Below are 23,164 nucleotides of genomic sequence, written 5' to 3'. Positions count from 1 at the left end.
CACAAGGACAAGCTGCACGAAATGAGCACCAGCTCTTCTATTAAAAGAGTAATAGAATTAAATTTAATATTTTATTAGATGACAAAAACCCATGATACAAAACTGGAAGACTATAAAAAGATATACAATGAATGGTAACCCCTCTTCCCCTCCTCCTTTCCCCAACCGACTATAATCAATCAACAAATACTGATTGAATGCCCACTCTGGGCCAGACCTGGGCTGAGCTTTATGGTATCCAAAGATGAGCTGGATGTCATTCCTGCCTCAAGTTGCTTGTGATCTCTTGGGAAAGACAGGTATCTATCTCCCTTCCTAAGAATGACACTTGGTGAAGTACAATGAGCAACAAACAAATAACACACTTCCTTCCACCCTAGCACAACCTTTCTCCTAGCAGGCCTGCTATGCAGGTTAAAATAATGCTGAACTTCTAACCAGGTAGGGCACATGCTCTGTTAAAGCAACTGTTAGGTTACAGTAGTACATACATGTAAATCAAGGAATAATGAAGGCATTCACAAGAGAAAAGAATAAAATATGCAGAAAAAAAAATCTAAAAATTTATTCCACAATTGCTTGACCCCTCTATTCAGAGATATATTTATAAGCAAAGGAACCCCAAGGTGTGCCAGCACCCGGCATCAAAATGCTATAGACTCTGGGAAAAAGTATGGCCTGCCATACCTTGATTTGGACTTCTACGCTCCAAAACTGTGAGACAGTAAGTTCCTATTGTTAAGCCAACTGGTCAGTGGTATTTGTCATAGCATCCCTGGCAAACTAAGATGGTGGCCAAATCTGCCCCCTAGTAGTGAAGCACTGTTCAGCCTCCTGGTTTCTTTCTGCCTGTCCCCACACACATGGTTCCTCATTGCTCTATTCTCTCTCTGGTCAATCTTTGGACAAGATTCCAAAGGTGCTAAGGATTCAAGGAGGCCCTGGCCAGTGGAGAAGGAGAACAGAGTTCAGTCCCAAAGAGCCTGGAGAGTAGCAAGGTAAAGACATGTTCGGCCACTGAAGTAGGCCAGAGAGGCAGAGCTCTCCTTTTTCTGAGAGAGCAAAGGAACAATGAGTGAGACAGGGCCAGGATGGTCCCAGTTTACACCTGTTGCCCAGTTATTGGCAGAATAAGTGCCTGCTTCAATCTTACCAGCCCCCCAGTTTTCTCAACAATGTATGTGGTCACCCTAACCGCTAACCTGTTTTAAAGGGTGCCTCCTCTGGAAGACACTGGTCTGTGCCAGGGTGCAGGGGCCGAGCACAGGCTGGATTCAGCCCCCACACATCCTTGTGCGGTACACAGCTCTGACAACCACATTCAGTGACCCTGGAGCAAGTATTCCCTAGGAAGTCTGGACCAAATAAAAGAATACAAACTGGGGAAACCCTGCTAAGGTGCCACCAGGCTAGTCACTCTATCTTATATTCTCTGTCCCAGTGTTCCTGGCACATAAGGGCATTTAACAAACATCCTCTGAATGAAGGAAGAACAAACAAATGAATGAATACATTGATTGGCCTTCTTGTAAATGGTTTGTATCCTCAACCATCCTCAGTGGTTTTTATCAAGTAGGTGTTTTTGCCTTCCAGAAGGTGGTCCTAAGTATACATAGTTGTCATTCCCAGAAGAAGAACTGTATTCTCTGTTCTCAAGTGTTGATGTCTGATGCAATTATTTGACAGAACAGAAAGGCAAAGGACCATATTTTCATTTTACAAGATGCTAGTAGTGCTATGCATTTCTGTGACTGTGTCTAAAAATGAAATAGGAGCAGAAAATAGTTGCTTTGCAGGCGAGTTTTATGGGTGCTCTGCAATCTGCTTCAATTGTGTTACATGGGCCTGGAGTTACTCTGCTAATGGAGAGCTTTTCAAAGTACTGGAAGTGAAAGCAACTACCAAAGCCACTCAACAAAGAGATTTGATAATGAGGGACAAATGCATCCCAGCGGGAATCTTCTCAAGCAGCTCAGTCTCCCGAGTGGGAGGCCACAGACGATACATCAGTGCTGTCGGTGCTAGAGACTGCACTTGGATGGACCGCCAGCCTCATCTGCACAGCTGGATTGAGGCAGACCTCTTCGTACAGCCGAATCCTGTGAAACTGTCCTTGCTGATGGGTCAAGGGTAGGAATTTAAGCCAGGGTCGACATGAGTCCCTTTCTAAGGAACTTGTACTTAGGACCAAAAGAGCTACTTCCATCTGTCTTCAGGTCTAGGCCTATGACATGGAAGGCCTGGGCAAAACATCACCATCGTATCTGCCCTGAACAAGAGGAAAGCAGGCTTGCAAGGAGAGGCGGACAGAGGGTTTTTTGTGTCCCATGTGTTCCAATCATGAATTCTAACCATTCTAGAGGCTCAGCTACTTCTCTGCTCCAAGGTTCTGCAGGATATCCCTGTGTCCTTATAATAAGCACAGCCCTCCCCCCCGACACACACACACACCTTTAAGCTTAAGCTAGCCTGAGTTCCTTGAGCCAAAATCTTAATTACTATATGTATGGAAATTATCCTTACTCAAAACATCCATCAAAATGGTTAATATTTTCTAGAGCTATGAAAGTTGAGCTAGAGCCTAGATCCCAAATCAAACCTCCAGCAGCAACCTCGCCTCTATTCTGGAACAGTTCACAAGGGCATCACTCAGAGAAGCCCAGAAAGAAAAGTTAACCAGAATTGGGCATGACCTCCTCAGTCCTTCATCTTGCTTAGCCAAGGCAATTCCTGAGCCAAGGCTGCTCCCCAGTATTTCTCAGAGTCCTTTTCACTATAGGCTCTAGGGTCTCAGTCTGTTTCTTCTCTCTCCATAGCTGTTACCAACCCCACTACCCTCTGGGACCTGTCCACACCCACCCAAGCTCTCTGCAGGATGGGGGAGAGAATAGCTTGCTCCACCTGTCACTCCTGCAACCAAAGGCAGACGCTTGAGCCCTTTTCCCTTCTAAGGGTAAGGGTTGTCTCAGGTGAGCCTTGACTGAGAGAGATGCCTGGCTCTTTCTTGATGGTCTGTGGGCTGGTGGCCCTCCAGGCACCAATTTGCATGAATTGGTACATCAGTGGAGAATAGAGTTCTCCAGGAAGATTAGGGGTACCGACCCCTAGAGGAGGGACAGAAATGTCAGAAGGGGAAAATGGAGAGGATGGAAGACCATCAGATCACAGCAGTACCCTTTGGGCCAGCTCTGAATCCTGGAGAGCTGTGCTGTCCAACATAGTAGCCACTAGTCACATGTAGCTATTAAAATTTGTATTTAAATTAACTAAATATAAAGTAATATTTTAATATAAAATTTAAATATTCAGTTCCTCAGTCGCACTAGCCACATTTCAGGTGCTCAATAGCCACATGTAGCTAATGGCGGCCATTAGCTAATGGACAGAATGGACAGAATCTTTCCATCATCACAGGAGGTTCTATTGCTCTACAGTGAATGGAATATTCTTCCTTTTCTGCATGGAACCCAGCATGGCTGAGGCAGTGAGGACTGAAAAGAACAAAACCAGCTACAGGAGCTCGCAGCCTTAGGAACATCAGGAGGCCACCCCTAAGCTGGGCAGCAGTGTTGCAGAGGGCACCCAGCAGCGGGGGCTATGGTCAGGCACCACCTCCCAGTGGCTACTCATGAAACAGACACTGACAGGGGGTTAGGGTGGAGAGACGTAAGTGGATCTGGACACTAGCACATGGGTGACCACCCTGGGGACTCTCAGGGGAGACTTTGAGCAAGCTATGCCAGCTAACCTGGCAAGTAGCAGCAAAATTTGGATATCAATATTAATGTCACTTCATTCGATTCCCCCATCTGATGGGTAATTTAGATTACACAAAGTATTCCCATTACCTACAGAGAGATGGAAACAACAAATGTGGGGAACTTCAAAGCTTACAGAATCTTGACTCTGGTCTACAACCTTGCTTCCCTTCTGAGACGGGAACTAGAAGAACCTGTGTTGTTTCTGCCCTCTGCTTGTGTTGCTGCTCACTGCATCTCCCTTCCTTTTAGCTCAAACTTGAGATGAAATCAAGCACTGTGAGGTGAACTGCTATGTGTTTCCCTAAATCAAATTTATTTCCCCTTCTGCTAATAAGAGTGCCCCGATTTTCCTTTGAAAATCCTTCCTTAGAGGAATCATCCCTATCCACACATCCATGTTGGCTCATCGCTCAAGCCTGGTCATCAATGTATTCCATCCTCCAGCCTCAGGGATTAGTTTAGAGATGGGCACATGGCCCAAGCCAGGCCAATAAGAGTCCATGAACATCAGCCCAGGACTTTTGGTGGAATCTAGGAACAAAATTCTCTCTTCCTTCCACTGGTAAACAATAAGATGACACCATGTAAACAAAGATATTGAAGACCATTTTGCCAACTCTTGCAAAGAGTCTGCCCATGCAGAGGAAGGCAGAAACAGGTGGAGAGGGAAGGTCGTGTTTGAGTCCTGAATCCGGCTATGCTGTTCAGCTGCAAGATCCAGTTACCACCCAATCCCCTTCCAGGTAAGCCAGTTAGACTGGACAGCTGTACCTAAGAAAGCACTGACGAATACAGGCTGCATAAGGCATGGCCATTCTTAGAGAGAGGGGCATCTGGGGAAAAAAAAAAGCACAACCAAGGAATCAGAAAACCTGGTTCAAATTCCCCATCTCTCTCCTACAGGCCATGTGACCTTGGGGGGAATACTGAACCCCTCTGGGCTTTATTTGCCTTATCTGTCGAATGATAACAGCTATCTTACAAGATGGTTGTAGAATTAGCAATCAAGTATATAAAGTCCCTGTGACATAGTAGATGATCTACGAATATTTGTTGAACAAATGAATGAAGCCAAACTATATTTTCTTTCATGCAAATAGATTAACGGCAAGAACTTTCTGTGAAACATTCAGAGAATAAACATCTGATTCATAAAGTTCTACTCTACCAGAATGACTTATGATGAATAAGTTTATACCAATGACAAACTAGAGATCTCTTAGATTTTCAGGTGTACATTTTCTGATTCACACAAAGTAGGAAAACACAGTTATTGAGAATCTTTTATGCTCTAAGGCACTGTGGTAGGTATTTTATCTGTTATCTCATTGAGTCTTTACCCATGAGGTACACTTTGCTAGATTTTTAGAAATAATTAGATTCAGAAGGAGAATAATTGGATCAAAGTCACACAATTAGCAGGCAGCCAAGCCAAGGTTAGAATAAAGGCTGATTCTAAAATTTCTGCTTTTGTTCATTCCTCTCCTCACTGCCTTGGTTCTTCTGCTTTAACAGAGGGTTAATACTTCAATTAAAAACTCTAGCAACAACTATCCTATAAATTAATAGCCAAACTCTTACTTGCATTTCCAGCAGGCAGAAGAAAAGGGGCAAAAGGGGAACAAGAGGAGTGGGAGGTAGGACGAAAACTATTTTCTTATACCCAGGAACTTCCATGGGAAATGTCAGTGAGCTTGACCCATTCATTCACTCACTCACTCATTAACTAACATTCATTGAGAACCTCCAGTGTGCCAGGCTGCTGGGGCCACTCCTCACGGCTTTTGTAACCCTCCCTCAAAGTTCCGAAACACAGATGGCTCTGAGCAATGAACACACAGGTAAATGGGAAAGCCCAAAGGCAACAGGAGGGAAGAGAGGCCTGACAGAGGTGTCGGTCAGATGGCCATGTGTGATCCCACACAGCATTGCCCTTCCAAGCTCTATAAAACAGCATTCATTGCTTCAGTCACTCGGGTGGGCTTCCAGGCACAGCCTCCCTTTGTGAATTCACCAACTGTCACCAAAGCTAAAAACATAAAACAGTGTCACTGCGGGGAAAAACCATAAAGCTACTTGCCAAATTCTTCCTGCTCACTCACCATTTCTGAGAATTGCCAGATGAAAATAACTTTAATAATGAACCAGTAGATCTTTGTTGCTTTTTTTGTGTTAATGGTTGTTGATGATTAATTTTGCACATAGAAGCAAAAGCAAGGGGGAAATAGCTACTTACGTGGCCTTGGAGTCTTTGGTAAAGAAGACACATTCCCTTTTCTTAAAATTTGCTTGAATAAAATTTACCAGGTCCTTTGGAGAAAGAACATTGGACAACACATTACAAATTTATTCTCACCCCCTGCTATCATTAAAGGATACTCAATACAATCTAAAACTACTCCAATGGCTTTAAAGAATTTACCACATATTCATAGCATCCATCATCTTTTCACGCTTTTAGAGTACACATAGTATTTAAAAAGAGGCGTATGTTTAAATGTAAATATTGATAAATATAAAATAAGTATATATTTTTATAAATAGATTAAACGCAATTTTTTCTGAAATTTATGTATAGTGTATAGTTATCTTGTACAGAAATGGCATTATCCACATACAAATCAGGTTTTTCCATCTCTAAGGCTACTGGAGGGAATATAAGCATTTGTTGAAAGTTTATCATAAATAATGTATCAATGCAGATCCTCACTTGTTTTGTACTTGCTTATTAAAAGAACATATATTCCAAAAAATCCTTCCATAGTTGTGTTTGTCTCCCCATGGGTAAGGTGGTGAGGCATGCTTGGGACCTAATTCTGGAAAACAACCAAAAGCCTTTATAAACCAGAAGCTTCCCTGAAGTTAGCAGAAGCAAACTATATGGGAACAGATGAAAGAAAACTTTGAAAATACCTACCCTCCTCAAACTGGGAGAACATATTTGAAACATGTATTAATCATCATAGGATTGGTAAATAGAATATATTTTTTAAAAAGATAAATCAGTAAGAATAAGGCAACCCAATGGCAAAATGGATAAAAGACATGAGCAGCCATTTAATAAAAGAGGACACAAAAAACCCATATGAAAAGAAGTGCAACCTCATCAGTAAGGAGGCAAACGTGAATTAAAACCATAATGAGATCCAAATTGGCAAAAATCAAAAAGGAGACCATGCCAGGTGTGGGGTGGGATGTGGGGGGGGTGTGGGGAGGACAATGGGGCCTCATGCCCACCATGGATGGGAAAGTAAACTGGCATCACCTGTAAATTAGTCCCAGAGGAGTGGCCCCCAGTGGAGACAGAGGTGGGCTCTCCTGTGAACATCCTACACACTCAAATTGTCCCTTCCCTTCCTCTACCCCTTCCCTTTTTTCCAAACCTAACCACTATCCTGACTGTCATCGAGAGGGACCCTTGATATGAGATTGGACTGTTGTTTTTACTACCTGACAATGAAAGCATTCAATGCAACCTGAAAGAGAGCACTAAAGCTTTGGGAATTACTCAGCCTGTCAGCAAGGACTGGGATGGGAGTGAAGGGGGCATAAAGGAAAGTAACTTCCTGCTTGCATCTTCCCAAGTCCAGCTCATCCCATAAGCAACAAGTAAGTGTGTCTTTAGACAGCCAACTCTCAAGATAAGATGAAGGGTGGCCAGGCAAGAAGGGAGAGGGTGGGCAAGAGTGCCATCAAGAGGCTATCCCAAGAGCAGATGCAGACCCAAAGTGAGACCCTGTCAAGGCTGTTTAAGGAGAGGAATTAGATTCAAGAAGCAGTACTAAGGGGACTTGAAGCAAGAGCACCATGCATTAACCAGTGAAATGAATAATTTTTAAAAAGTGATGTTTAAAAATTCATAAAAGTCAGCCAACAAATGCATTATTTAACAACTTGTTAGGATTGCAGCTACAGTCTTTAAAGTAGGAATGCTTGATAAACCATCCATAAAAGAAAATGCTTCTACATTCTACAAAAATAACTCAGAAAACAAAATATAAATCTTGAGATATAATTTCTTTAAAGGAAGACTATTAGTACCCAAATAATATTAATTGCCAAAGGAATGCATTTGAAGATTCTAGGGTATTCGACTTCCAACACGCATGACTTACACTTTCACTGTAGGACACATCTGTGCTCCGAGACACGCTGGAGTACAGCGTCCGGGTGCTGTCCAATGTGCCGTTCCTTCTGTGCCTCATGCTGAGCCTGGCACCCTCGTGGGGCATCTTTCCTCCTGTAGAGAAAAACAAGATGTTTGTGTTACATTACGAGACGTGGAAGACAAGTCACAGAATGGGAGAAAATATTTACAAAATCCATATCTGATAAAGGACTACATATACAAAGAAGGCTTAAAACTCAATAACAAGTAAAACAACCGAATGACAAAAGGAGCCTAAAAGCTGAACAGACACGTCACCAAAGAAGATAGACAGATGACAAATAAGCATATGAAAAGGTGCTCCATGTCAGATATCATTAGGGAATTATAAATCCAAACAACAATGAGGTATCACTATAAACTATTACAATGGCTGAAATTTAAATCACCGGTGATGACAAATGCTGGCAAGCCGCGGAGCAGCAGAAACTCTCATTCGTGGCTGGTAGGAATGCAAGATGGTAGAGCCACTTTAGAAGAGAGTTTGGCAGCTTCCTACAAAGTTAAACGTAGCCTTGCTATACAATCCAATAATCACACTCCTAGGTATTCACCCAAATGAGTCAGAAACTGTTGTTCACAAAAAAACTTGCACATGCATGTTTATGGAAGAAATCGGAAGCCACCCAGATGTCCTTCCATAAGTGAATGGGTAGATAAACTGTGGTGCATCCATAAAATGGAGTAACATTCAGCAATAAAAAGAAATAAGCTACCAAGCCACACAAAAGAACCTTAACAGGCATACTGCAAATGAAAGAAGCCAATCTGAAAAGGTTACATACTGTTTAATTCCAGCTGCATGGCATTCTGGAAAAGGCAAAGCTATAGAGACAGCACAAAGACAAGTTGCTGCCAAGAGTTCAGAGAGAGGAGGGGAGGGATGAAGAGATGGAACACAGATCATTTTTAAGGCAGTGAAACTATTTTGTATGATTCTGTAATGGTGGATACATGACATGGTGCATTTGTCAAAACCCATAGAACTGTACAACATAACGAGTGAACCCCAATGTAAATGATGGACTTTAGTTAATAATAATGTATCAATATTGGGTCATCAATTATAACAAATACACCAAACTAATGCAAGATGCTATAATAAGGGAAGCTGTCTGTTGGGGTGAGGAGGGTATATGAGAATACTATACTTTCTGTGCAATTTTTCTGTAAACTTAAAACTGCTCTAAAAATAGTCTATTAAATTAAAAAGTTTGTGGGACAGACAGGAAAAGGGGCTTCATTTGAAGCTTTGTCACAGTGCTCCTCTCCCATTCTCTCCCCTTGGGTCACCCTGAGCAACTTGCCATTTGTGGAGTGCCCCATGCTCCGTTCCACCCACCAGGCCTGGCACCTAATTAGACCTCTGCCCCTGCCCCCTGCTCCTCCTCGCCTGATTTCTCTTCACCGTCTGGGACCCAGCTCGAGTACACATCATTCACTACAGCCTCCTGTTCCCTCCCCCTGGGTGCCCCCTCCCCTCTGGAAGCAGTGCACCGTATTGTAATGGCCCCTGCTTATCTCTGCTTGGGAGCTCAGTGAGGATGAAGAATGGGCCTTGTCCATCACAGCACATCATGCATAGAAGATTCTGGTAGCTACTTCCATGTTAATGAATTTGGGATAAAGAGCATTTACAGAATAAACCATAGCTAGCAGCTTTATCTACTTGAAGAGGTGGCCATCTTGTGGGGATGGGGGTGGGGGTCAGGCTGGCCCTGATCCAATCAGGCAAAGGGAGAAAAGGACCCCGGGCAGGTAGGCTTGACAGTCTGTGTGCTTCAGGTCACCCTGAGACTCTGCAGGAGGTGCCAGGCTCCAGGGACACCTGGTCCTCCCCTCTCTCCCCAGCCCAAGCTCTGGAGCAGGCCAGGAGCCCAGGCATTGCAGAAACCTGATCTGAGGTGGTGACACCTTCCAGGCCACTTCCCTGGTGCCGTAAAACACTACCTGGCTAGCTCATCCCACCACATGCTTCAGGAGTCCTCTCCACCCTCAGGTCTCCCAAACTCCAACTCAGACCCACACCCCAAGCTCCAGACATTACCCACCAAGGGCCTAGTCAACATCCCCCATGTAGTCCTGCAGACATAGTAAATTCAACATTTCTAGAACAAAATATCATCCCTGCTGCAAAACTGTGCCTCCCCTGCTTCTCCTCCCGGCCCCACCCTCCTGTGGTCCTTGCCTCCTCCCTCTTGTCACCACCACATCCAAGTGGCCATTCCACCTCCTTAGCACTCTCCAAGATCTCAAGTTGGCGCCATGGCATCAGCCTGCCTCTGGCCACCTCTGGCCTAGAGAGTCACACAACCTCCCAAATGGCCTCCTCCAGTCAAGTCTTACCTCCCTCCAGCGCACACCCTGCTCTGCAGCCAGAGGCATGTATTTAAAACAGAAGTCCCACCCCATCATCCCCTGTTTAAAACCTTTTGAAGCTTCCCATGGCTGTAAGATCAAATCCAACCTCATCAACCTGACCAAAAGGCCCTGGTGACATGGCTCTCCTTGCCTCCCCAGCCTGACGGCGACCATCTGGGTCCCGTCCCCTGTCTGAAACCCTTCTCAAACCTCCTCCATCTGGTCATCTCCTGCTCACCCGTTAAGCCCCAGCTGACCCATCATTTACACTCAGGCTGGGGCAGGTTCTCGTAGCCCCTTGACCTTCCACTGAGCCATTTAGCATTATTTCTCCAATGAGCTGTTTGCCCCGCATTAGCTTGCTGAGGGTGAGAACCACGTATATCTTGTTTGCCATTATATGTTCAGAGCCTGGCACAGTGCATGAAGTATATCTGCATAAATATGTAGTGAGTGAATAATTTGAATGAATAAATACCCCCTGTGGTCACTTGAATTTCATACCCCAAATAAAAACATGTTCTTAATCTTAATTCATTCCTGTGTGTGAACCCATTGTAAATAGGACCTTTTGAAGATGTTGTTTTTAGTAAAGTTGTGGCCAACTGAATCGGGTGAGTCTTAGTCCTATTACTGGAGGATTTACAGAAAAAGAGTCATCGGAAGGAGCCAGAAGTTGGAAGTCAGCAGGAACCCAGAGGAGCAAGGAGAGAACATGGCCAGGTGATGGGAAAGCCAAGGAACCCAAGGATTACCAGCCAGCTAAAACCCCGGGAGGAAGCAAGTCTTCCAGCCTCTGAAATGGTGAGACAATAAATTCCTGTTGTTAGCCCACTGTGTGGTTGTAGTGGTTTGGAGCTATGTACCCCAGGAAAACATGTTCTTGAACTTTATCTATTCCTGTGGGTGTGAGCCCTTGTAAACAGGACCTTTGATGAGGTTACTTCTGATAAGGCGTGGCCCAGAATAGTCCTAATTCTATTTCTGAAGGCCTTGTAGGGAGGGTCCCAGGGAGAGAAAGCTACAGAGGGAGCAGCCAGAAGCCGACAGTCAATGGAACCAGAAGACAATGGAGAAGCCAGGAGAGGCCACCATGTGCACGGCTAGGTGTCAGAAAAGCCAAAACCAAGGATGGCCAGCAGCCAGCCCCGGAACGCCAGTCTTCAGGAAGAAAGCATCGCCTTAATGATGCCTTGATTTGGACTTCTCCTAGTCTCAAAACTGTGAGCCAATAAATTTACCATTGTTTAAGCCAACCCATTGCATGATATTTGCTTGAGCAAGGAGGAAATTGAAACAGTAGTATTTGTCATAGCAGCCTGGAAACTTAGATACCACTGAAAATCCTTCTTCTGTTTGCAAACTGCTTCTGTGTTGCCTTCCATAACCCCTGGATGTGGCAGCATTTAAGACAGAACAACTCACTGCTCAGCCACCCTCTTCCTAGTGCCTCTGCCTCCTCAATCCAGCTCACTTGTCCCAGACTAGCCACGAAACTCCCCCCCGCCACAGAGACTGGAGACTTCTGAAAAACCTGCTCAGATGGTCCAGGCTGTTTAAAAAAAACATGAGTGCTTCTTTTACTTCTCTCCCCAGGCATTTTAAAGAGAGGCTAAGAGTGTTAACTGATACTTTACATATATTATTGTTAAACCACAAATCAATCCCACAAGGTATTTATTATGATTCCCATACAGCAAATTGCTTCTAAGTGGGGCATAATGGTTAGGAAATCATTCCATTTGCCTCACAATGAAAAACAGCTTATTTCATTGCAAAGGAAAAAGTGTGTTTTTGCTTTTTAATCACATTTCAGTCAAACAAGAAATGGGATTCACAGCTAGCAGCCCTGTTCTTAACATTTCAAATGCCTTGGTTACTTATTAGTTTCTAACTGGTTCTCCAAGACCAGTTGACAGTCAGGTTGATTAATTATCAGTCTAGACATTCTTCACAATATCTTGCATAACAGAAATCCCAGGTTTACAGTTTTATCCATCATCTACACATATTCTTTCAGGGTTTAAGGCTCTAACATGAAAAAAGCTGGGCATTGCTAGGAGGGACATGAAGACCAAGGTCCAACAAAAAACACCAGAAGATAACCCCAGGAGGGCCTGGAGAGTAGAGAAGAGGGTCAAGAGGGAGACCTCTGGAAAGGGGGAACAGAAGAAGATACACCCCTGAAGAAGAGTGAGCTGGAAAAGTGGGAGGAAAACCAGGAGGTTGAAAGCATGTCAGCTCAGTTGCCAGGGAAAAGAAAGTTACACCATGGAGAAATCAGCCATTATCTCACATGCTAAAGAGAAGTTACAAAGTCATACCAACAATACAAAACCCACCAGAAAAAATGGACAAAGTGCTAGAATCCAAAACCACCAAACGAGGGAAAACAAAATCACTAATAAACATGAAAATGTACTAAACCTCCATGTAATAAGCACAATAGAAACTCAACAACAATAAAATGCAAATGGGAGAGATTTTCAGATGATAGCATTCGGTGTTGGAAAGAGGGTGGTGGAACTCTCACATGATTGGGTAAGAGTGAAATGGTTTTACTTCTTGCAAAGCAATTTGGCAAGAATGTAGCAAGACATTTAAGAAGGATTATCATCTTTGACCTAATGAATTGACTTTGGGGCATCTAGATAAAAGAAATGACCATAAACATACTAAAAGGTAAGCTCAAAAGATGTTCATTGCTGAGTTATTTATAATAAGGAAAAATTAGAAACAACCCACACTGTCATCAACAAGAGAACATTATACTCAGAAGAAATATTAGGATGGCACCATAATGACATGGATGATCTACCAAGATTTACCATGGGTAGAAAAAAGCAGGAAGCAAGAAATTTCTCATAGTGGTTAAGAGCTCTGATTTAGAGACCGTCAACTTGGACTCAACCACTAATTGTGATTCCTTGAGTAAGTCTCTCATCCTCTCAGCTTTCTCACAAAGGTAGCTCAATAGCCAATATGTAACACCCCGTCAGTAAAGGTAACTATTGCTGTAGGCAATATAAATACATTATATATAATGTGTGTGAGATATACAGAAATAAATTTAACAAAATGTTAGCCATTGCTATATGTGGGTAGTGCAACAACTAGTGATTTTAATTTTATGCTTTTACTTTTGAATAGTTCCCCAAATTAACTATATTGCTTATATAATTTGAAAAATATATATTTTATGGATAGGGAAAATATCTAGAGGCTGGGCAATGAGAAGATAATCAGCTACCTTAATATCTATTTCAGTAAATGGGAGGTGTGGCAGTTTGGAGGCTGTATATACCCCAGAAAAGGTCATGTTCTTTTTATCCACTCCTGTGGGTATAGACCAACTGTGGGTGGGACCTTCTGATTAGGTTATTTCAGTTGAGGAGTGCCCCAGGGTGGGTCTTAATCCTCATACTGGAGTCCTTTATAAGAGGATAAAGGACACACAGAAAAGAGAGATGAAATTAAGAGAAGCTCATAGCAAAAGCCTGACGGAAGCTATGAGGAAGCCACTGAAGCCAGAAACTGAAAGCAACAAAACCTGGGAGAGAAGGACCAGCAGACATTGCTATGCACCTTGCCATGTGACAGAGGAGTCCCAGATGCCAGCAGCCTGTCTTCAGAGAAGGTTTCGTCCTGTTGATGCCTTGAGTTGGACATTTTCACAGCCTCAGAACTGTAAATTGTAAGTTAATAAATCCTCATTGTAAATGTCAACCCATTTCTGGTATATTGCATCTCAGCAGCTTTAGCAAACCAAAACAGGAGGTGAGCAACTGAAGAGAACCAATGTAGACCTCTCATTCCAAAAAACAAAATAGAGAGGGTAGCTAGAGGGGCAGAGAGGGCTAAAGGTTGATTAGTTTGCTCTAGAGAGGTATGATCATGTTTAAATCTTGGGCAGAGTGGGGAGATGAGTAGAGAAGGAAAGATAAAGGTACAGGGCAAAATATGATAATCATAATAATTACAGCGCAAGTAGTAGAAGGAGTGGTGGGGTAGGTGGGAGTGACGAAACTATCATCACTAAATTGATCAATTGAAGAGAATGGGAAAAGATAAACAAAAGTAACAACAATGCTGCTGAAATTTTATGATTCCTTTTCCTCCTCCATCATATTTTTCTAAATCTTTCCTAGACATAGAGTGAATTTTCCTAATCTGCCATCAACACCGTGTTCTTATCTAGACTATCTCATTCTTTCTCCAAGAAGAAGCATGAGTCTATCTGTGGCCAGTGATGTCCCCACCCAAAGATGTCTATGTCCCAATCTCTGGGACCTGGGAACCTGTTAGGTACATGGCAGAGGGACTTAAAAGTTTCAGAAGGAACTAAGGTTACTCATCAGCTGACTTTAAAATAGGGGGATCTTCCTGGATTATCTGGATGGGCCCAGTGTAATCAGTGGCTTTGAGGATGGAGGAAGAGGCCATGAGCCGAGGAAGGCAAATGGCCTTCAGAAGCTGGAAAAGGTAAGGAAGGGATTCTCCCCTAGGGCCTCCAGAAAGGAACACAGCCCGGCCAACACTTAATTTTAGCCCAGTGAGACTTGTGTCAAACTTTTGACCTTATTATCTTAAGATAATAAATTCTGTTGTTTTAAGTCACTAAATTTTGGTAATTTGTTATGGCAAAGTAAGAAAACTAACACACTACCCAAGAGCAGCGTCTTAATGGCAACATTATGAATATCATCACATATTATTTAACACTTCACTCGACAAGCAAATCTCCACTTCAACAGGAGCAGTCCTGCCTTCATCAGATTTGTATATCCATGGTCCAGATGGTTCCATCTGTAGGAAGTGCTCTGCAGCCAAAAAGCAGCTGGACACATCTGCCTCAGAGCCCTGCTTCCACTCTGCCCATTTGCTCCTAGTTACCTAATGGCATGCAATGGGAGAGACTTCTGCAGCTTTCACTCTATTGAATGGATAAGAGAGCCATTACTTAACTCAAGGAAAAATAAGTTTATAAATCGTTTACCAAGCCCAGAACTCCAGAATTTAAAACTGATGGACTTATTCACCCATGAATGGCAGTTTCATGAGAACCTCAACAATTAGGAGCTAGAGTTTCACACAAAACTTCAAAAACGTGACCTCATAACCCCAGAACTATACTACATTATACTGTAACCTTGCTCTATAATTCTTATGGTCTTGAAACCTCATCAAAATTGTCCCTCAGGTGTCACTTCTTTCCATAGATCAGATATGGCTATTTAGCATATAAAAGAAGCACTGACATTCCACCTAGTTGGAAGCCAGCATGATGCTAAAAGTATGGATTTTAAGTCTAGGGATATCCCCTTGCTTTATCTTTCATCCATCTGAGTGTATTTCTCTAAATTAATGGAACTCTCAATAAGGATGGGAAAATGAAGTCAAGAAAATGATATCATTTGAAATGCCTGCCTAGTACTAAAGTGAACTAACTCTGCCGAGATGACTTCCCTAATAAGAATCCACCAGGAAAGAGACATTGAGAGTGTACCGTTTTCTTATTAAGATTTTGATAAGAAAGATTTCATGTGGTTCATAAACTCAATTAATTACACCATTCTACTTCTAAAAAATCATGGGTTCAGGAATGCATCAGGAACGCCCAGGCCAGAGTCAAAATTTCAGGCATAAGTGAAAAATGTACTTTGCTTTAATGATCAAAAAATACAGTGCCCAGTGGCATTCAAATAAACACACCCAGAAACATCTATTAATATAATAAAACTTGGAGAAAAATTAAAGAATATAGTGATACAGAAAATAAACAAGACAAAGGCATGGGATTTGGAGTCAGGAAAAATCAAGCTTGAGGCTGGGTTCCACCACAAATTAGCAATTTACTTAACCTCGCTGAGCCTCAATTCTGATTTCTAAAAGAGTACTCTCTCCTCATACATTTATTGGGAAGATTAAATAGGATGAGCCTGCATCAGGCTTAGCACAATGCTTGAATAATAATTCGATAAATGTTAGTGCTTTTATCGTTACTAATATTACTACTACTACTAGGAGTCACAGGAAGAGCAAATAAAGTGCAAGAAGAAAAGTAAAGTGGCAGGAAAAATTAGTATCACACAAGTAGCATGACCTTCTCCCTCCCCGGAGCATGAGAAAGACTCTGTGTTTAACCTGCTCACCTCTCCTAGGGCCCGTATGGAATAAAAAAGAGGACGTAGCCTAGAGAGGCTAATAGGTTTACATTTAAAAGGACACAGAGACAGAACAGAACAGATTTGGAGGAAAGAGGGGTGTGTTTGAGCAGAAGCAGTAGGTGAGTAGAAAGCAACCAACCTTGACCTGCTGCAGCAGAAAAGGAACTCCTTGGTAGAGCCCTGCCATGCTACTGGGTGTTACCTCTAGCTGCGTTCTCTACTCCAGAACAAAGTAGGCAACTGATCATGTAAGCAGCAAGCCTTTCAGAAGAAGAAGAAAATGCTCCATGTACAGGAGACATAAGAATAATTTAAAAATCACCAGGATAAACCTTTCGTGGGCTAAGCAAAGGCATGATCTCAAATGAAAACCCCACTAGGTCCGATGCCAGATAGAATTAATGGGCCCAGAGGTACCCTGGTGAAAGTATGAAAGTACAAGAATAAGCATGAAACCACATAAAGCAATGTGGCAGAAAAATATAAATTCTTAAGGGGGGAAATCAAACTGGTATCAAACTTTTCTTCACCAACACTATAAGCTAGAAGAAGATGGAGCAGTATTTGTGGTTTTCAAAGGGAAAAGATTGTAATCTAGGAATTGTGTCCTCAGTCAACCCAAATGCATCAGGAAGACGTGCTCAGGGATTGTGAATCAGGAAGGAAACCACCCATGCACTCTTTGGGCAGCTCAGGAAAGGGGGACAGGGAGGCAGGGTGAGTGATGAAACTAAATAAGAAATGGACAATGCATAGTACCACTATTTCTTGGTAGGTTCAATTTTTATATTAAATCTCAGTACACAAAGATTTGAAGAGGCTTGATAAAATAGTACATAATGCAAAGAGACCAAAGAGAAAGAAGTGAGCTGGGAATAAAAGGAAAGAGGGAGACCAGCAAAATAAGGGGCTCATCAGATGCCTGAAAAGCCTGCTATAAGGTCCTAGGTGGTTGCAAGAAGTTGCACTAATCTTCCTAAGGCCAAAGGAAAGAGGTGAACATGGTCAGTTGCAGATGTCCATAAAGTAAGTTCAAACCCCCATTTCCTGGTACAGAGACCAGTGGAAAGAGAAGCTCTGCAGTTAGGGATGTGCAAGGAGGATGGGTGGGTGTGCCTAGAAAGGGGTAACATAAGGGAGAGCTTGGTGGTGATAGAACACCCTATATTGTGGTGTGATAAAATATTTTGATCTTTGCATGTGATAAAATGGCATATAACTAGGCACACACAGAAGAGTGCATGTAAAATCTGACTGATGTCTGTGGAGTGTCCATTTCTTGGTTTTGATACTGTCCTGTAGTTATGTGAGAAGTTTCCATTGGCAGAAATTGAAGACTACATGGGACATGTCTGTGCTATTTTTTTTTCAACTTCCTGTGAACTACAATTATTTAAAAATAAAAGCTAAAAGGAAAAAAATAACCTCCTATGCATAAAGGAACACTGGGCAGGGTGGTGGGAAACATCCTTGCACAACCCTGCAATACATACAGCACAAAATGTTTTGCGGCTGTTTCTTATAAATGTCCCAGAACGCAAGTTGAAGATATGATGCTAAATTAAATTCAATGGCAGCAATTCTCCGGTGGGCCCAAATAATAGGACACCAAAATTGAGATTATCCAAGAGTATGGCCAGATGGAAGACTAATTTGTTTATTTCAAATTTTACTTTCATATTTTCATCAATATCTTAATTATTTTTATTTACGGCTCATCCTTTAAAAGATTGCAGTTGGGTCTCATAAACTTAATGGGATCCTAATACCCACCACGGAGGTTACCTCAGTAAAAATTAAAAACAAAATGGACTCTGAAACTGCCAATCACATATTTTTTTCAAAACTTCACAATAGATCATGAAGGCATTAACTACCAGACACCATCAGGAGGGACAGCAGTCTTTAGCTAAAGACCAACAGCTTTTCCAGTTTCCCACCCAAGGAAACACTTCTGTTCCATAAACAGAACCTCGTCTGAATCCTCAAAGGGATTAACACTAGATGGCTGGACTCCACCTCAAGTGCTCAGTCAGTCCTGGGGTGGAACTCGAGATTCTGGATTTCTAGCAAGTTCCTGGGACTGATGATGAAGTTTCTGGTGACCAGACTCTGAGAACCATTGGGCTACACCAAGGTGCTACAAAAACCACCAATGTCGCCCTCATCCTTAGATGACAATAGCTTTTTTCTTCGGAACTTGGAACCAACAAACCTCCAAACACAAATATGTATAGGATTAAGAGGTGGTCTCAAGTAAATTTTGGCTTAGTGTTCTACCGTTTTCCCAATTTGGATATAAACACCACAATTTGTCCTGTTTCCATATAAAATGTACACCAATGAGTTACATGAACTTTTATTTTTGCCACGATGGATGACAAAACCAAGGCATTGAGAAGTTATGTAACTTTCCCAAAGCCACACAGCTAATAAGAGAGGAGCCAGAGCTCAAACCTGGCTCACCTAAGTCCAACCCTTAAACTTTAAGCTACACTGCCTCTTTGCAAAGGGATAGGTTGTCATTTTTACTACATTAAAACACTATCAAGGTTTAAATGAAGGACTAGAAACCTAGTTTTGTTTGTTGGGGGTTGAGACTGGCCACAGTGTTATATTTACCATAGGACACTCATGATAATTTTGAATTATCTAGAAATCGCCCATTAACAAAAGTATACTCTCACATGCTTTTGGCTGCGTTCTTCACTCCAGAACAATGTAGGCAACTGATCATATAAGCAGCAAGCCTTTCAGAAGAAGAAAATGTTCCATGTACAGGAGACATAATAATAATTTAAAAATCACCAGCCATGGCTTAGGGTAGCAATCTAGCAACCGACTGTTGGTGAGCAGTGCATAATTATAGAACACAGTGCCCAAATAAATAAATAAACAAACAAACAAACAAATCAGTCTGCTCTCTAAATGTCCTAATACAGGAATGACTTCAGGCATGTTTTTAAAATTGCCTTTCAGCCTGCCTATTGCCATGGTCTGTCCGTTCCTAAGATGTGATTTTCAGCAGTTTGTTTAGTTCTAAGTCTCTTTATGGTAAAACTGGATAAGTAAGGCATTCTCCCTATGTAACACTGAATGAGAGAGGCCCTAAACTGTTCATCCTGTGATGAGTGTTCCAAAGAATCCCGTACAAAACCCCAGCCATCCCCTCTCTTTGCTCCCATCAATTATTCATTGTAATGGCAAGTGTGACACTTCCAGAGGCTTCAAATATAAATGACACTATCTGGAGAAATCTTTCCAATTGTTATTTTGGCAAGAGCACTACAGTGGTACATGCAAGAGTACAAGGGTGTACAAGAGTTAATGTACACCTTGGCATCACCACCTAATTCACCACCAGAGAAGAAATGAGATTTGCTCAGTTTTAAGAATTATCCTGCTTTTCAAACTGCATCTGTCAGCCAATATTTTAAAGTTTGAATAGGTGGGTTAATAACTGGAAAAATAGGTAAAGCCAGTGGAGGCACTTGCAGTCACTGACCCCAATGTGTTCTGCCACAAGCAGTAGAGGTGAGAGATAGGATGTAGGAAAAAGGCATCAGGCCATGCTCCAAGGTGCTATTTGCTGAAAGCCCCCAGAACAGAAGAAAAGGAAAAGGATTCTAGGAGCCTGGAACCCTACTGTCCTTGCAGGTGCCAAGAATAAAGTCAAATCTCAGGCAAGACCCCCAAAATTAATTTTAACCATGGATGACAATAACTTTCTTTGAAGTTTTTAAGAATTATAAATAAATCAAAAGTCACAACCTTGAAGACAGTTCTTTAATACAGTATCAGCCAAGATATTGACGAGTTAAAAGTCCTATCATCATAAGTATATTTTTATTAGCACACGTAGAATAGACTTAAAGAATAACCTTTCCTTACTTTCAGCTTAGGAATCTTAATACTGAAAAAATCAGCAAGGGCAATAATGGATTCAAAATTAAATAGAAGTAAAACCTTTAATTATTCATCTAAATCCTCAGTGTTTCTATCTTGCTTCTAAATAATACAAGTGATGAGCCTGTCTCAGCAAACAGAAAGAACTGAAGGGGCCACACTAGATAAAATCAGTTAAATATACCTTTCTTCTTTTATTGTCAAAGAATATTTACTATTCAAATGCATTCTTTCTTCATGCTAATGTATGTTTCACCATATTCTCAATTTAAGAAAAACTTGTTTTATTAGGTCCCCAGTAGGTTCAAGAGTATAGGCTTAAGTTAGATAGTTGGTTGCAGAGTTAATTTAGTAAAGCTCACTTGAGGAAATTTTTGACTTCTGTCTATTGGAAAAAAAAAATACCCTGAAATATTTTTCAAATCACTCAAATATATAGCAAGGAGTTCTTTCTAAATAAATCCAAATGAGTACTAGATATTTCTGCAAACTCTCATTTTGCTTATCCCCAAGTCTCTTTGAGAAATTTAAAATTTTGTCTTCCTTTAGTTTCAAACCTTCATAGAAAAGCTAAACAATACCCAATCTCAGAGACACTAAATTTATATCCACTTTACAAGTTATAACAATTGCAAAATTTATGGAGGAAAAAAAGCGCAAAGGTTAATAACATACCAGTGAAGCTTTATCAGGCAGGAATTTGCTTCACCCCAAAGATTCTGCTAGCCTTTTCTACTTGTGGGAGGAAGAAGGTTTTTATAACTTGAGTTTTGTAAGCTCCGCCTTCTCCTCTGAGGTTCATTTTAAGAGGCAGAATAAAAAACTTAAAAGACTCTTAAAGCCACAGCTTAGGGTAGCAATCTAGCAATCGACTGTTGGTGAGGAGTACATAATTACAGAACACAGTATTTTAAATGCTAATAAAGTAATAATAGAAAATTTCCACTCTGAGGTTGCCAATAGTATTGTGGTATTAAATCATACTAAAATTTACTTTCTACAATTAGGAACACATTTCAAAAACCACAAGTGAAATAGGAAATGCTCATTATGGAAAATAATGATGAGATTAATTAATACATTAAAAGAGTTTAATTAAGATTGGGAAAAAAATAAAGGAAGCTTTACAAACATTGCTTTTTTGCAGATTTTGTTAACTTTTCCTAGACTGACATATATATATTCAGTATTGTTACTGAGGCTGGGGGGTCAGAGGATAGCATGATGGAAGCTGAGCAAAGACAGCTTTATTAATTTATAGTTATCTCCATGCCCCTTTAAACTTAACTTTGCCTTTATGAAAACTCTACTAGGAGAGAAGAAGTAATAATTACCAGTGGGCAGCTTTCAGTCATTTTACTGAAATGATGTGTAACAGTTTCGTTATATAAATGAGAGTTTGCAGAAATATCTAGTACTCATTTGGATTTATTTAGAAAGAACTCCTTGCTATATATTTGAGTGATTTGAAAAATATTTCAGGGTATTTTTTTTTCCACTTATTGAGTGTTGGCTATTATTTCTATTATATATTTATATATGAAGTGTACGCTACAGACAAGTAGAAATAGGATAGCTATATTTTAAATGTTGATCACACAGTACAGAGAAATGGAAAGAGGTTAGAAATTAAGCATATGGTGTGTGTCAGGGACATTTTTGTGAAGACAGTAGGATTTGAGCAAGTCTGAAAGGAAAGCATAAAATTCAGGGGACATATTCAATTCATGGAGAAAATCTGCTTGATAAAGAGAAACGAGAGTTAGGGCAGGCACCAGAAATCAAATACACCAATGGTCAGATAGATAATGAAAACAAATGGAGTGGCCAAGTATAAGGCAATAGGGATGGGTGCAGGCTGTGGAAAACTGGACATGACACATCTGAATGAGGGACCACGTAAGGAGAGATCAAGCCAGAAACAGAGAGAGGATCAGACAAACCTTAAAATCTCCGTTAATGTGGATCCTAGGACTAAAAACTCCCCAACCCCCACAATTTCCTTTCTTATCCCCCCCACCCCCCACCCCCCCCACACACACGCTCATATAAACAGAACCAGTAGAGCTAGTCCTCATCTTCCTTGGCCCATCACGTAATAGTATTCTACCAGGTACGTTCAGAGTTATTAAAGAATTTTAATATTAAAGAATATTAATATTCAGAATATATTAATGTTCAGAATATTAAAGAATGGGAAAGCAGAACCTAAAATCTAGTTTGAAAATCAAACAAATGAACTCGGAAAGAGCTACAGAGTAAGAAAATTATAGACATTGATGTACAAACTGCATACTTATATGCTAGGGGCAAAAAAAAAAAAAAAAAAAAAAAACAGGTTAAAATGATCGTGGTTCATGAAACTGGTCAAGGCTCACACATGCAGAAGGTGAAGGCACAATGGCCCCAGATGGCAGAAAGGAGGCTGACAGCAGATGCCAGGGCGGGAGGTGGGAATGAGCAAAACTGGACAAAGAATGGACCCTCCTGTTGGATGGAATATTATACAGCCACTAATGTCATGATTTGGAGCTGTATTTACAGGGAAAGTTCCAAAGTACCTGTTGCCAAGTGATTGGTGTAGGTTACAAAACACGGTGCACAATTTCATTTGGCTTTCAAATATACCTAGAGAGGAAACCACTACAGGGTAAGGAGATGGCTGGGGGATGAATTAGAGGGCTGTGTTGGGGAGAACTCCAGAGCCAGGGCGGAGGGTGTCGAGGCACTGATTACCAGAAGCCTAACACAGGTGTTCATGCTCAGCTGGGGGTTGGGTTTGGTGTGATGAGCAATCCTGT

The 23,164-nt window shown here is 41.5% G+C and overlaps 1 protein-coding gene across 1 annotated transcript in view; it reads right to left on the bottom strand.

Moving 5' to 3' along the window:
* The window catches only part of TRPM8 (transient receptor potential cation channel subfamily M member 8), a 140,812-nt gene that overhangs the window by 72,688 nt on the left and 44,960 nt on the right, over positions 1 to 23,164 (bottom strand). The window contains exons 2-3 of the mRNA XM_037849528.1: positions 7,877 to 8,001; positions 5,998 to 6,071 (exon numbers count right to left, since the gene is read on the bottom strand). Coding sequence (XP_037705456.1) covers positions 5,998 to 6,071; positions 7,877 to 8,001 — 199 coding nt within the window. The remainder of the gene's footprint in view (positions 1 to 5,997; positions 6,072 to 7,876; positions 8,002 to 23,164) is intronic.

This window comes from Choloepus didactylus, chromosome 9 (assembly GCF_015220235.1).
Source record: "Choloepus didactylus isolate mChoDid1 chromosome 9, mChoDid1.pri, whole genome shotgun sequence".
In the NCBI taxonomy this organism is placed as follows: domain Eukaryota; kingdom Metazoa; phylum Chordata; class Mammalia; order Pilosa; family Megalonychidae; genus Choloepus; species Choloepus didactylus.
This window is presented reverse-complemented; position numbering and strand designations above follow the sequence as displayed.